Here is a 15,469-nt window from a genome sequence, read left to right on the forward strand (position 1 = left end):
GTGCGAAAGTCTGGTTCAGCTCCTTTCCTCTCACCTGTTTCTCATCTGTGCTCGTCAAGACGCCTTCTTAGGAGCAACCAGTCTTTGCCAGATTGTTCTCACTGCTACAGTGGTAATACGGCCGACGTCTACGCGCCTCTCAAAGTAAAATCCTAGGTGTAGTTACCTTGTCCTCCTGTGTTCCCAGTGTCTGTTCCTTCATTGCTCACCTCGCCCTGGATTTCCAAGCTAATGGATTTGGCTATCCACTGTGGATTTTGAGACACCTGCCTGCTCACTACCTACCTGCTCGCCCCACCGTTGACTCAGTACCTTCTGCACCACACCTCTTTTACTCAAATCTCCCAGTGTCTACATCTGCTGTTGGGTCCAATTGGCAAGTCAGCCCAGCTTTCACTGTGATAGTCATGTACAAAGACTATAATTTATTTGGCCCTGTAGTTACTCTTTACTGCAAAGACCCTATTGCTAAAATGTGCACAGTCTGAGCCAGCTTTAAAAACATCCATTAGGCAACTTTTGTGTATTTCTATATTTAATGTGAACGGCATCACAACATGAAGCTCATTCTCGCTGATCCTCCTCTCTGTTTCACCAATGTGCTGTCTTACACATACAGGAAACTGATCTATGCCACAGACAAACACTCACCCTAATGCAGTGTTTCTCAATAACGGCCCTCATGACCCACTGCCTTGCATGCTTTCAAAGTTTCTCTCCTCCATCACACCTGATTCAAATGATCAGCTCGTCCTCAAGCTCTGCAGTGGCCTGATAAGGAGCCATTAATTTAAATCAGGTCTGGGGGAGGAGGGAAACATCGAAAACATGCAGGGCGGTGGGTCATGAGGACCGGAATTGAGAAACACTGCTCTAATGCAATGTGAATGCAATATCATGTCTGCCTGCTGTCTGTTTCATTCTACAAAGTTTTTGGCAACAAAAACTAATAATTGTCCTTAAGAGTAGTTCATTACTATTTGGCTGAAACCCCCACCCCCCCAAAAAATATCCATTTTTCAAATAAAAAAAAAAAGAAATGGAAAAAAAGTAACTAATTGAATAAATGTGTATATCTATCAGTATACTTACTTCAAGAAACTGGGGAAATCTTCAGATACAGCGCCACAGCCAGGCCAGCGGCAGAATCCACTTACAAACAGAACACTGGTCCCATCAGAGCTGCTGAAGGAAATGGAAATGTCTTCACCATTAACAACTTAATCAGTCAGTTAAAGTTTTCATGAGGACATACTGTCAGTCACACTGATGTCAGTGTTCTGCATGGCTACATCGAGGCATAATTTAAACACAACTGTTATATGCACAACTGAGACAAACTACAGCCACAGCTTGACTGTTCAATTTAATTGGACCACCATATTGTTCTAGTATGCATGAAAAGAAGCAGAATTGAATTATTGACTGAAATATGTCTAAAACTATGGACTGCGTGAGAAAAGGGCGTGAGGTTGTCAAAATTCATATTTGCTCATGTTGTGTAAACTCATAGAACATTTACTGGATTATAAAAACTTCTGAGTGAGGGTGAAGTCCATCGAACGCTGCTATTAGACATTGAGCTACGCTGGTTGTTGAGAACAAGGGCCTGTGTGTTTGATGGGATTCTAGGAAATGGAACACTTTTTATAAAGACCACAATCTACAATTATGTCAACAGGTGACTGATGTGTTCTGGTTTAAAATACCAGGTCCAGTGGACACATTCACTCTCTACAGTCAGACCAACAAGTAGATGTAGGGTTCACTCCTTACAAGCCCAGTCAGCCAAAAATACAGCAGGTGCACATACATTACCTCCACAGGTACATTACCTCCACAGGTACATTACCTCCACAGGTATCCACATCTCCACAGGTATGGAGCCTAGAAATTCAGATCTACTGACTCCCTCATGTGGTTAGGACTGGTAGGAGGAAAGCTCGGAACCCTAAAGCTCAGCATAGCGAAGGACGGCATACGTGATCTGATCTGTCTAATCATAAACCTAATCCAGTCCATGGTACTGGGCAACCTGCTGACACATATGATCCTGTCAGCAGGCACTACAACATATTCCAGTTACCACAACAACAAATAAATATCTGAGCTATTGCCGCAAACTGTCATCAATCACAAGAACCTCCAAAAAGTTATCATCCAATGTCAAGTATCTGCCTCTTCTCCGGGGGTCGGGTCGCGGGGGCAGCAGCTTGAGCAGAGAAACCGAGATGTCCCTGTCCCCGGCCACTTCCTCCAACTCTTCTGGAGGCGAGACCCAGGACACGCTAGAGAGACTATGTCTCTCTGCTGGCCTGGGAACGCCTCGGGGTCTCCTCCCAGTGGGACGTGCCCGGAACACCTCACCAGGACCATGGTGCATCCTAACTAGATGCCTGAGCCACCTCATCTGACTCCTCTCAATGCGGAGGAGCAGTGGTTCTACTCCGAGCCCCTCCCGGATGACTGAGCTTCTCACCCTATCTCTAAGGGAGAGCCCAGACACAATGCGGAGGAAACCCATTTCGGCCGCTTGTATTCGCGATCTCGTTCTTTCGGTCACTACCCACAGCTCGTGACCATAGGTGAGGATGGGAACGTAGATTGACCAGTAAATAGAGAGCTGAGCCAGAAGGCGAACGACAACGTCACAACAACGGGTCGGTGCAGAGCCCGCAACACTGCAGACGCCGCACCGATCTGCCCGTCAATCTCACGCTAAATTCGTCCCTCACTCGTGAAGAAGACCCCAAGATACTTGAACTCCTCCACTTGGGGAAGGATCTCATTCCCGACCCGGAGAGAACATTCCAACCTGCAAAATTATTGACTGAATATGTTTGATGCTGCGACACTGTGCACTGTGTGAAAATGTTCGATACGTCCTGCTGCCTCTAAAGTCCTCTGTGGGAGATCATGCAGTGGCGGTGCAGTGCACTTTTCTGTTTCCCCTGTATCCTCTTTAGAAGTTACAGATGTGATTCGACTTGGAGAAAGACTAGACTAACTGACTTAAAGCGCCTCTCCGACTGGATCAAGAAGCACGATGGATCCAAAGTTCAAATGGAAAATTGCATAAAGCTAGCTGTGTTCGGGATTAGCATAGCATCGGTGCTAGATGATGGGCACCGCAGTACTGTAAGAAGGCGCAATGAAGAGATAGATAAAAACCCTAATGTTTTATCTAAGATCACAGATTGTGTTGAATTTTGTGGTGCTTTTGAAAAGTTCTGTTTCATTCTCTCTTCTCAACCCACACTCACATTAGACACTTAGACACAACACGGGCATGATTCCCTTGTTGTGAATTTATCCCTTGTATTGTATAGTATTTGATAGCATAAAGTCTAATATAGCTGTAAAATTGTTACTCTTTCTGTGAAACTGGAAACTGAAATTAAATTATTATTGTGGAACTGCAGTAATTTTTCGACAGTTCATTTGAATGCTTATGCTAGATTAGGAAGGGAAATCTGTTGGCACACCAGCACCACCAGACTCTGTCTTTAAGCTACTTTAACGGTGATTCTGTCAGATGAGGCTGTGGTTATAAAATGAGGATTTTATTAGAGCAGAGCGACAGTCTGGAAATGCTTTAGTGACCACCAGTTGATACGTAGTCTTAATGAGCTGATTTTTAGTCCTAGTTTCTGACAAAGGAAACAGAAAAATATGGGAATGAGAGCAGCTTTATGGGGAATTCAGCTGGATTAATAAACACTTTACTGTTTTTACTGAAAGATGGAACTTTGGAGCATATGCAGAGCACCTAAACCCATCTGAGTCTAGTTGAACTCATACATTCAGGAGTGAGTTAAACCCTTAACACATTGAAGTGTCTGATACCAACTGTGCAAATAAGTTTTGGGAAATGATAAGAAATATGTAGTCCGATAACTACCAGCTGTGTAGGGGAGTTTCGGGTTAGATTAGGATATTTTCAGAATAACACACTCCCCAGTTAGTGTGTCCAGAAGAGGCTCAATAGATACGCACACACCATATCCGGTTTTGTGCCTGTTGATGGGAACATTCAACATCTTTAAGGTCACTGATTCAGGCTTGAGGGATCCTCTATACGGATCTGGTTGACAATAAAAATTTGTATGTTCGACCAAGTCTGTGTCAGCAGAGTTCTTCCTGCATCATCTACACACAGGCTGTTTGAAGCGACCATCCCCAATACACCACAACATCATCCGCGTGTTTGAGTCTGGGTTTGAGCAGCTCAGTTTTGCATGATTTCAATTGGATTGGGACCAGCTTTACACCGGAAACAAGGTGTGTGTGCGCTGTGTGTGCACAACTGCAGGTGTGTAGGGTATCCTCACCACCAGTGTCTTTGTTGCGGCACGGTAACTGCCTTAAATACACAGGGAATAAAAGAAAGCGTCAGTAACAAACAACTGCCAAAATTAAGACCAGGAATATAACTTCTTTCTGTTATAGATACTTGTGTTTATCGTGGCAGCGTCACATATCCGGTGTATGTTTGGAGTGTTGTTTGTACACTTCCTCAGAAATCAATGCTACACTTTCACAAACTGCAACATGGAGGTGACAAACATGGAAAGAGTAGGGACAAAATCTGATTGGATGTCAGGGAATTGGGCAGTAGGGGTATGGCACCTGCTGGGTGCTGTGGCTAACACTAACTGGTGCACAGGAAAGGCTGCAGCCCAGAGAAAAACCCTTTGATAATTACGGATTCCTCCCCGGTCTATGATTTTTCAACGCCTAGGAGGCCTGGTGGGACGCCTAGAGGCTTCTGCTGAGGGGGGATTCCCCCCAGTCTCTGTGTTTGTGTCAGTGGGCATGACATTGTGAGTTCCTGATATTTTCCTGGCACAGCTGCTTCTAGAAGTATCTTTAAAACCTGTTTGTATGTAGACTGTTTATGTCCAATCGAGCTGTCTGAGCTAACAACAATTATACAGTAGTTTCATTTAAACCATATTCTTGTACTTTAGACCCAATCCGAATCAGACTATTCTAGGAGGTTTTCCCCTTAACCAACTTTTCCATGTTAAACCTTTACTTAAAAAACCTACTCTTGATTCAGAAGTGTTGGCTAATTATCGACCTATATCCAATCTCCCTTTTTTGTCTGAAGTTCTTGAAAAAATAGTTCCAGCTGAACTTTGTGATCATTTACATAGAAATAATCTGTTTGAAGAGTTTCAGTCAGGATTCAGAGTGCATCATAGCACAGAAACAGCACTGGTGTAAGTTACCAATGATCTCCTCTTAGCCTCTGATAGCAGACTTGTTTCTGTGCTTGTCCTGTTGGATCTCAGTGCTGCATTTGATACGATCAATCACAGCATTCTGTTACAGAGACTTGAACGTGTTATTGGGATTAAAGGAACTGCATTAGGCTGGTTTAAGTCATATTTGTCTGATAGATTCCAGTTTGTTCTTGTAAATAAAGAATCTTTCTAACACATTGGAGTAAGTCATGGAGTTCCTCAGGGTTCTGTGCTTGGACCGATTCTTTTTACTTTATACATGCTTCCATTAGGTAACATTATTAGACAGCATGGCATAAATTTCCATTGCTATGCTGATGATACTCAGCTGTACTTATCTATGAAACCAGATGAAACCAATAGGTTGGTCAGACTACAAACAAAATTCAAGTTGTTATCTTTGGACCTGAGCGCTTCAGGGAGAAGCTATCGCCCTTAACACTAACTGTCTAGTTATATAGTTACTCTAGATGGTATTTCCTTGACTTCTAGTTGTAAAGTGAGGATCCTTGGAGTTTTGACCAGGATCTGTCCTTTGACTCACATATAAAACAGGACTGCCTTCTTTCACCTTTGTAATATTGCCAAAATTAGGGACATTCTGTCTCAAAGAGCTTGAAGAACAGCAACTGGACTTCTTATTGGTTCTCGAGGACATTTCACCTCTTATCTAAAAGGCTTCTTCAGTTCTAAACTAGTTGGTAGAAAGTATCAGATTTTAAGTAGTAGAGGGGGCAATTTACACATGGCAGATTGTTGCGATTGTATGTGTCGCTGAACCGGACCAATGTGTTGGTGGTTTAAGTCATTCTCACCTATATCTGCTTACCTGTCTGAACAAACATGTTTTGGTCAAGGATCCAAAGTGTGAATTGTTGTGAAATTGCCTGAGGAAGAGAGACAATGTTGTATTGTGTATATAAGGTGATACCTGAGACTACCTCCTCTTTTTCAAAGGTTTCACAACCATTCACACTTTGGATCCTAAGACCAAAACACGCTCCTTGGCTGGATGAAAAAGACAACCCAGGAATTTTTAACATCAAGGAGTCATGTTTTTGTACTTTGTTATTTTTTTGTTTTATTCATGTTAATTTGTTTCAGGCTGCATGGTGGTGTGGTGGTTAGCACTGTTGCCTCACAGCAGGAGGTTCCTGGTTCTAATCCCAACTAGGTTCTTTCTCTCTGTGAAGTTTGCATGTTCTACCTGATCATGCTTGGGTTCTCTATGAGTACTACGGCTTCCTCCCACCATCCAGAAACATCTATGTTGTGTTAATTCCTGATTCTAAAGTGACCATAAGAGTGACTGTGAATGTGCATGGATGTTAGTATCATTTTTCTCTCTCTGGTCCGGTGATGGACTGGCAGTTTATACGGGTGTACCATGCCTTTTGCCCAGTGGTAGCTACGATAGACTCCAGCTCCCCCACAAACCTGAATTAGATTAAGTTGGTATAAAAAAATGGATGGATGGATTGATGTTTTGTTTTGTTTTCATAGGCTCACCATAACCTGTGCAGCTGGGATGTCATTATAGCTTACAATTTTTTCACCAGCCATGTCCCTGAGTGCACAGGAAGGTAACGTTACCAAATGTTGACAGTGCAGTGAAGAACTAGCAGGTTACCATTCACATGCCTATATTTTCTGGAATAAGAGGTGTGTACGGATATCAGGGGTGGTGCCAGCTGCTGCCAGGTAAGTCCAATAGGTTTTCCTTATTTCTATCTGGCTTCAATAAGGGAAACAAAATATTATATGCTTACTATTGTTACATTTTGACACTTTTGAAAGAAAAAAAAGTGACATTTAAACAAATTTTTTTACTTCTGCTGTTATTGGAAAAAATGCAAAGAAACAATGTTCCATTGGTGTTGGTATGAAGTCTGATGACACTCATGGAGTACTTTATTTGTCTAGTTGTTTTTTTTTTTTCAGTGAACCATCTGAACCTGAACAGGTAAACGGGTTAATGCTCATCAATCAGGAGACATGACACCAGATTGTTGGAGCAAACATTCTAACCAATATCTACTTGATCTGATGTATAGCAACTTGAGGGGGCCAATGGGGGGCCGTGGTGAGAGTGGGTCGTCCAGTAACCTGAAGGTTGGCAGTTGGATCCCCACGCTCACCGCTCAAAAGATTGTCACGGCTGAGGACCGTGAGCATAGCACCGTACCAGATACTCCCCGGGAGCCGAGCCCACTGCTCCAGTGTATGGCATCTGTCTCCATGAGTGTGTGGCCCTGTGCATGTGCATGTGTGTGTCAACAGGTGCCGACCTGGATGGGTTAAAAGCGGAGGACAAATTTTGTGTGTATGCATGACAAATGAATCTGATCTTAAATCTTGAATAAATTGCAAGTTCCAGGGGTAAACCAGCTGTGATTGTGACCTTATGACACCAAGAGAAAAGGTGAAACCACCCTCCTGTACAGCGCACCTGCTGTCTGTTACCTCTGCTGCACCAGTGCTAAGGAAATGTGGTGACACCATGATCCTGTGGTTTCCACACAGGCATCTGTGCTGCATCTTTAGTCTACCCATAGAAATCATTAAATTAGTGACAAAACCCAACCAAGGGGAGCTGACTAGATGGAGTCAGTCCTACAAGTCTAATGTTCCACTACGGAATCTGCATTATTTTAACCCAGTCATATATATACCTTTAATCCCATTAACTTAAACTTAAAAAAACATAAGTGGAAAAAATTCAGGTCTTGATTGCAGCATATTTTTAGCCAATCCATTAAGTAGACAGCAAATGATTTTGCTATTTCATGATTTATTAGTAATTCAATTTATTTGTCATTCAGTGTTAATGTAAGACAGTTACCCTTCATGAAGGCTGGTCTCAAATGAAGTGTGCTTTGAATCATCTCCTTTCAGCGGAAGGAGGTCAACATCTGGTCCTGGGGGTAAGCCGATGTGGGGAGAAGTTGACTGGGAATGATGGCCTGTATCCACCTCTTCCTTGCAAACAGGGATTGCTCTGCTACTCTCTGGATGCACTGGGGGAAGAAAACGTTGATTCAGGTTAGGATCTGACGGGACATTGTGAAACAAAAGACTGCATACTACTGTTGCTCTACAGCAAGAATAGTCTTAAAATCCTTAGAACTGAAATTATATCAAGTACCCTTGATATTCAGGTAAGCAACCCTGTCAAAATATAGAATTGAGCTTATCTATACTTATCAGCAGATTATTATCTTATCAGAGAGAAAAAGTATTAATGTTGTTGATGTAGGGCTGAAGAGAGTGAAGTATCTGCATACTGTGATGTTGTCTGGAAGCAGTTTGGAAAACTTGACGCAGCACAGACGGTCTCTTCTGCTTTTGCCTTGTTGTGTCTTCCATACTGTTTGAACACTGGAAGAGAAATACACTGTCAGCTCGTACATACTGTGTACTGGGTGGAAAAAGGTATGTGAAGCAGCACACATGCACATTCACACAGACTGTTGGCACAATTTGGACGGTCTTCAAAATCCAAGAAGTCCAGTTGCCCTTATTCAAGGTCTTATGAGTCTAATATTCAGGTCATAAAAATATGAGAATTCTCATTTTCACACGATTCAACACCAGTCAGTATATAGTTATCAATATCTTACTGTGTGTCAAACCATTCTAAAAACTTTCCTCACATAAGATTTTTTATTTGTATTTTCACATTTTTTTACCAAATATGAACCCCTCTCTTCAATTCCTTGTGCACTTTGGTTATGGTGTCAGAACCCATCTAGCATTGAGTGTATTGGCTCTACATCATTACAGAGTCTGTAATATGATTTAATATTGAAAACTCTGCAAGCTGATAACAGAAACAGTATGCCATATAGAGTACTTTACTGATTATCATGGTTACAAATGAACATTAAAACCCATGTAGTCGAGCAAATTGTAGACTTTATCAATGATCTAATAGAAATATGATTGCTCTAGAGTTTATGTTACTGGGATATCCTCTACCACACGACCTGCAAGAGCCCTGGCAGATATTCAATGTCAATACTCTGGGAACAATAAACAGAAAAAAAAAGCAAAAGCAGATGTTGAGGGGGACACTGTTGCTTCAGTGGTTTTACCATCATTCACGAGCTCCTGTCTGCTGAAGTCTCTTCCACCGCTCACAGAATCTGAACAGTGTCATCTTCAAAGAGACAAAAGCTTGCCTTCAGACCCAGAACTACCAGCATATTATTCAGAGCAGCTCTAACACTGCCGTCTTTATGCTTTTACAGCTCTTGAAGTAAAAGTTGTCCATATTTCCTCACATCTGTCCAGCTCTGTTTTCTCTGTTATCTCTCTTGATCAAACCATTATGAAACATCTTTATCAAAATTTCTCACACTGCCTTTGATACCACTTGAGACAGTTTACTTACTTAGGGTTTTGGTGTAAGATGTATTTTCTTTTCTCTGCTATGTCAGCTGACCTCGCTGCCAGACAAACAGACATTCTGTACATTCTGCTCATAATTCGCCGAACAGAAGAGACTCAGTCCTGTATTAATGTACTCTTACAAACATCAAGCCAGCATAGTGGAATCAGTTGAGTGACAACAGCACTGTTGGTGTGATGCCAACATGACAACCTGCCAACAGCTCATGATCCAAAGCATACCACATCATCTGTAAAACCCAGCGGAGCATCGTGATGGCTGCCAGTGGCACCGGGACACTGGTGTTTATTGATGATGTGACACATGACAGAAGCAGCCCAATGAATTCTGCGTTTCTCAGAGACATACTGTCTGCTCAAATCCAGCTAAATGCAGTCAAATTGACTGGGCGGCGTTTCATAATACAGATGGACAGCGACCCAGAACATACAGTCAAAGCAACCCAGGAGTTTATTAAAGCACCCCCCCAAACAAACAGCAACTGAAAGCCGCTGCAGTGAAGTTCTGGCAGAGCCTTAAAAAGGAGGAAACCCAGCATCTGGTGATGTCCATGAGTTCAAGACTTCAGGCTGTCACTGCCAGCAAAGGGTTTCCAACCAAGTATTAGAAATGAACATTTCATTTTCAGTTCTTCAGTCCTCACATTTTTATGCAGCTTTTTGTTCAACCGACTGAAGTAAAGCTGAAAGTCTGCACTTCAACTGCATCTGAGTTGTTTGATTTAAAATTCGCTGTGGTAACGTACAGAACCAAAATGAGAAAAAAAGTCACTGAAGTGTAACTTCCTGCAAAAGCAACAGAGAAACTAAATGTTTTGTTTTGTGGCATCTGTTTCATGATAAATTTAATAGATGTTAATATACGTATAACTCAATAGAATTACACTTTTAAAGAGACTGTGCAACAAACTTCTTCCACTACTCCAAACCAGTATGATATTTCATATTTGTATTTAGGAAGTGGTAAAGTTTGTTCCTGCATTGTGTGATGTTACGTATTGTGCACCTGACTTCCTGAGGCGTGTGGTGACACCACTTCCCTGGCAGACGGTGTACATGTTGCTCAGCCAAGTACAAAAAACAAAGGAGCGCTGCTCTCTGTGCATCACCATCTGTTTTCTTCTGTGAACAGATTCAACTAGTATCTACACTCAAACACCAAACTTCAGTTATGATTAGAAGCAAGTGCAACTATTCCACCCCCCTCCCAGTCCACATATCCACATATAGAGTAAAATACAAACCTCAATGTGTCCTAAACTATTCTTAGTTTTAACAAAAAATACATCTAAAAAAGTCAAATTTATTCATTTAGCAAATTTATAAACAGCGGAAGTCAGTCAGTAAAATGGACAGCCAATAACAGTTTATTGAGATGTAATAAAATATAAAGATTATATCAGTAAAATAAACAGAAACCAAAGAGAAATAGAAAATGAGATACAGGCACAGGAAGATACAAATACAAATGATCTGAGAGGAACTGGCTGGATGAGCACAGGTTCTCTTCACCTCCAACTAAACATCCATTGACCTGTAACCTGTAAGCGTATACACTTTGGAAAAGTGGTTTCATGAAGCTGAGGACAATCTGAGGGATGCTTTGAGGCCACAGACAAGAATCCATTCTGTGAGCCACACGGAGATGATATCAATACCATGACTGACTGTGTGACAGATTATGTTAACTTCTGTGAAGAGAGTATTATTCCCACAGCTAGTAAACCTTGGATGATCAGTGACCTAAAAAGGCTGTTGAACATGAAAAATAAAGCCTTCAGGGAGGGATACAGAGAAAAGCCGAAGAAAAAGCTTCTAAAAAGGAGTAGTGTGTCTGACAAGGTGGTCAGCAGCACAGGAGCACCACAGGGGACTGTACTCTCACTGTTTCTCTTCTTTCTGTACAACTCACACTTCCAGTACAACACAGGGTCCTGTCATCTCCAGAAATATGGATGGATGGAACTTTTTGTTGTGGAAGTCATTGCAGGTGGAGATGGTTGAGGAATACAGATACCTGTGAGTTTACCTGTACAGCAGACTGTCTACAAGAAGGGACAAAACAGGCTGTACTTCTGAAGGAAGCTAAGGTGTCGCATATCATGTAGAAGTCTGTGGTGGAGTGTGCAGTCTGCTTTCAGTCATCTGTTAGGACGCAGCATCAGAGGCATAGACTCAAACAAACTGATAAAGAAAGCTGGCTCTGTGCTGGGTACAGCTCTGATTGTAAGAAAAAGAATGCTGCATAAGTTAATGAGCAGCACTGACCAGCCTCTGCATAACACAGTGATAAAAGTGTGTTTAGGAAGAGGTTTCTTCAGCTCAGCTGCAACACAGAGTGATACAGGTCATTCCTGCAAGCGGCAAGAACTATACACAACGACAGCTTATATTGATTGTTGTAGTCACTTCGAGCAGATGCATGAGATATTTTATGTATTAGAAGAAGACAGGATGTCTTGCACAGCACTGGCACATTTGTTTGACTCAGGCTAAGGTTGAAGAGATGCTGTAGAATCCCATGTAGCCATTTCACAGAGGTCTTCAGGAGCTGACACCATCTGGACCTGCAGCCATATTCTGATTCAGTCTCTCCAGCTGCCTCTTCATCTGACTGTTGGAGACACATGACCGGACAGGGAGGCAGAAGAGGTCCTGGTGTGTCCTGATGTGTGTGTACGTGTTTGTGAGGAGTTTGGTGAGGTGGACTTTATGGAGGTGTGACAGGGAGGATGTGGGGACAGGTAGGGTGTGAGGTCTGTGCTGCTGGAGGTAGGGATGGACCATGCTGAGCGCTGAACTGAGCTGAACCTACTGAAATATATGTTCATGTTTAGGTTTTTAAGTGGCTTTATTGTTTTGGACCTGGCGTTGCAGGTAGAGTGCAATGAGTCTTGTTTTCAACAATTATTTTTGTGCTTTCATAGAAAATGTGTCTTCTGTTCTTTTTTCTCTTTTTTTGTACACTTTATGCAAACTATTCAATTTCATGCATGAATTACTTGGTTTAAGAGGGTTTTTTCTTGGTTCAAGAAAGTTCCTAAACCTAACCATATCTGGACTAAAAGAGGATTTTGTGACTTTGTGACAAAATCTACGAAGAAGCCTTTGCAAACACAAAAGATCAACCATTCAAGCTCCAGGCCAAATTGCTTTAAAGACCTTTGGAACCTTAAGAATAGATTTGGCTTTGAACAAACAGCAGAGGCTGAAGATCAGCATTCACAATGCTGAGGTAAAGGAAAACTGAGAGATTTGTAAAGATCTCATTAATGCAACTTGCTTCCTTGCTCAGGAGGAATTAACATTCCATGGTAACAATGAGGAGGACTTTTACACCAAAGTCACCGAGAATTTTGTCCAGAAAGATATGGAATAGACTTTATTTATTAGTGAGAGCATACATACAGAGCTTGCATACACTGGAGTATTTAGCAAGGAGTATGAATTGTGGTATTGTCAGGGCAAAATAAAAAGAAATGGAGGATGAAAAGGAAACGCGCTCTTTTTCTGAGCCACTATGATACGATATACACTATATTGCCAAAAGTATTCACTCATACATCCAAATAATCAAATTCAGGTGTCCCAGTCCCTTCCATGGCCACATGTGTATAAATCCAAGCACATAGGCATGCAGACTGCTTCTACAAACATCTGTGAAAGAATGGCTCGCTCTCAGGAGCTCAGTGAATTCCAGTGTGGTACCGTGATAGGATGCCACCTGTGCAACAAGTCCAATCCTGAAATTTACTCACAACTAAATATTCCACAGTCAGCTGTCAGTGGTATTAAAACAAAGTGAAAGCGATTGGAACCGACAGCAGCTCAGCCACGAAGTGGTAGGCCACGTAAAATGACAGAGCGGGGTCAGCAGAGGCTGAGGTGCATGGGGGACAGAGGTCACCAACTTTCTGCAGAGTCAATCGCTACAGACCTCCAAACTTCATGTGGCCTTCAGATTAGCTCAAGAACCGTGCGTAGAGAGCTTCATGGAATGGGTTTCCATGGTAACTGCATCCAAGCCATACATCACCAGATGCAATGCAAAGCGTTGGATGCAGTGGTGTAACGCCGCCACTGCACTCTAGAGCAGTGGAGACGCATTCTCTGGAGTGATGAATCACGCTTCTCCATCTGGCAATCTGATGGAGGAGTCTGGGTTTGGCGGTTGCCAGGGGAACGGTAATTGTCTGACTTCATTGTGCAGAGTGTAAAGTTTGGTGGAGGGGGGATTATGGTGTGGAGTTGTTTCTCAGTAGCTGGGCTTGGCCCCTTAGTTCCACTGAAAGGAACTCTGAATGCTTCAGCACACCAAGAGATTTTGGACCATTTCATGCTCCCAACTTTGTGGAAACAGTTTGGAGATAGACCCTTCCTGTTCCAACATGACTGCGCACCGGTGCACAAAGCAAGGTCCATAAAGACATGGATGAGCCAGTTTGGTGTGGAAGAACCTGACTGGCCTGCACAGAGTCCTGACCTCAACCCGATAGAACACCTTTGGGATGAATTAGAGCAGAGACTGAGAGCCAGGCCTTCTTGTCCAACATCAGTGTCTGACCTCATAAATGTGCTTCTGGAAGAATGGTGAAAAACTCCCATAAACACACTCCTAAACCTTGTGGAAAGCTTTCCCAGAAGAGTTGAAGCAGTTATAGCTGCAAAGGGTGGGCCGACGTCATATTAAACCCTATGGATTAAGAATGGGATGTCACTTAAGTTCCTATGTGTGTAATGGCAGATGAGTGAATACTTTCATCAATATAGTGTATGTCTCCATCTTATATCTGAAGAAGACTTGCACTGATTACACTGTTGTTTTAAATCAGTGTCATGAAGAGGATGGTCAGCGTTTTCCTTTATGTTCATCAACTTGTGCAGTATTCGTCTTTTAACAATCAGCTCCAAGGGCCCAAGAGCAGTCCCCAGCACAGAGCCAGCCTTCTTTATCAGTTTATTTGAGTTTCTGGCTCTGATGCTGCTGCCCCAACAGATGCTGCTAAGCAGAATGTACTCTCCACCACAGACTTGTTAAAGATATGCAGACAATAAATGACCATAGCTTCCTCAATATATACAAAGCTACCAGATTAACACAAGTCAATGTTTTTGGTAGAAAATATGGACGTAAACTCGCAGCTAGCAGTTGTTCTTTGTCCCAGTTACAGATTCTCTCCTTCAACACTTCCAGTTTTGTTTTTGCCACTGCTCCTTATGTCTTTGTCAACTCATATTACCTTGAAGCCAGGTAGAGGGGCTTTGGAGTTCAAGATATATTGTCCTAAAGCCATGTCTCAGCAAAAGACACAATAATGCATTCTCAGTATTATTTCTATGTCCTTGTGACCACTCCAGGCCTTGCTCATGCCCAACGTCCAAAGCTTTTTCTCTTCAAATCATGGAGGATTTCGAGTCTTTTCTCAGGCTTTAGTTGAGAGGTAGCTGCTTCTGTCTGAGAATGAGTCTTCGGATGGCATGGTAACTCATCATGACAGATATTGAAAAGTGTTAAAAATGAAAAGAGAATCCTCTCAATTAGCACAACTTCAAACTAGCTCAGAAAAAATCTCTCAAGAAGTTTTACTGAAAAGTATCACTCCCATATGATATGATCAGAGTCCCTGCAACTTGCTGCCAATCGTGGTCTGGTGCATTTTAGAGCAAGAAGTGTTAGCCCTGTAGCCATTCTTGATTTCAGTGTAGACCTTGTGTATTTGCTCACCTGGTTGTGCATTTTATGTACTGATGGATGTTGATGGCCTCAGGATACATATTTTATTGAATTTTTATAGTAAAAAAGCAAGTGT

The 15,469-nt window shown here is 42.3% G+C and overlaps 1 protein-coding gene across 2 annotated transcripts in view; it reads right to left on the reverse strand.

The window, feature by feature from the left end:
- foxp3b (forkhead box P3b) overlaps positions 1–15,469 on the reverse strand; it is a 33,409-nt gene that overhangs the window by 14,609 nt on the left and 3,331 nt on the right. Inside the window, exons 3-5 of one of the 2 annotated variants that reach the window (XM_072367489.1) lie at positions 8,534–8,627; positions 8,092–8,266; positions 1,093–1,182 (exon numbers count right to left, since the gene is read on the reverse strand). In XM_072367489.1, coding sequence (XP_072223590.1) covers positions 1,093–1,182; positions 8,092–8,266; positions 8,534–8,627 — 359 coding nt within the window. Of the gene's footprint in view, positions 1–1,092; positions 1,186–8,091; positions 8,267–8,533; positions 8,628–15,469 lie in introns of both variants that reach the window. The other variant, XM_072367488.1, reaches the window with a different exon arrangement.

The sequence above is a fragment of the Leuresthes tenuis genome, unplaced genomic scaffold, assembly GCF_036924035.1.
Source record: "Leuresthes tenuis unplaced genomic scaffold, fLeuTen1.0.hap1 SCAF_16, whole genome shotgun sequence".
In the NCBI taxonomy this organism is placed as follows: domain Eukaryota; kingdom Metazoa; phylum Chordata; class Actinopteri; order Atheriniformes; family Atherinopsidae; genus Leuresthes; species Leuresthes tenuis.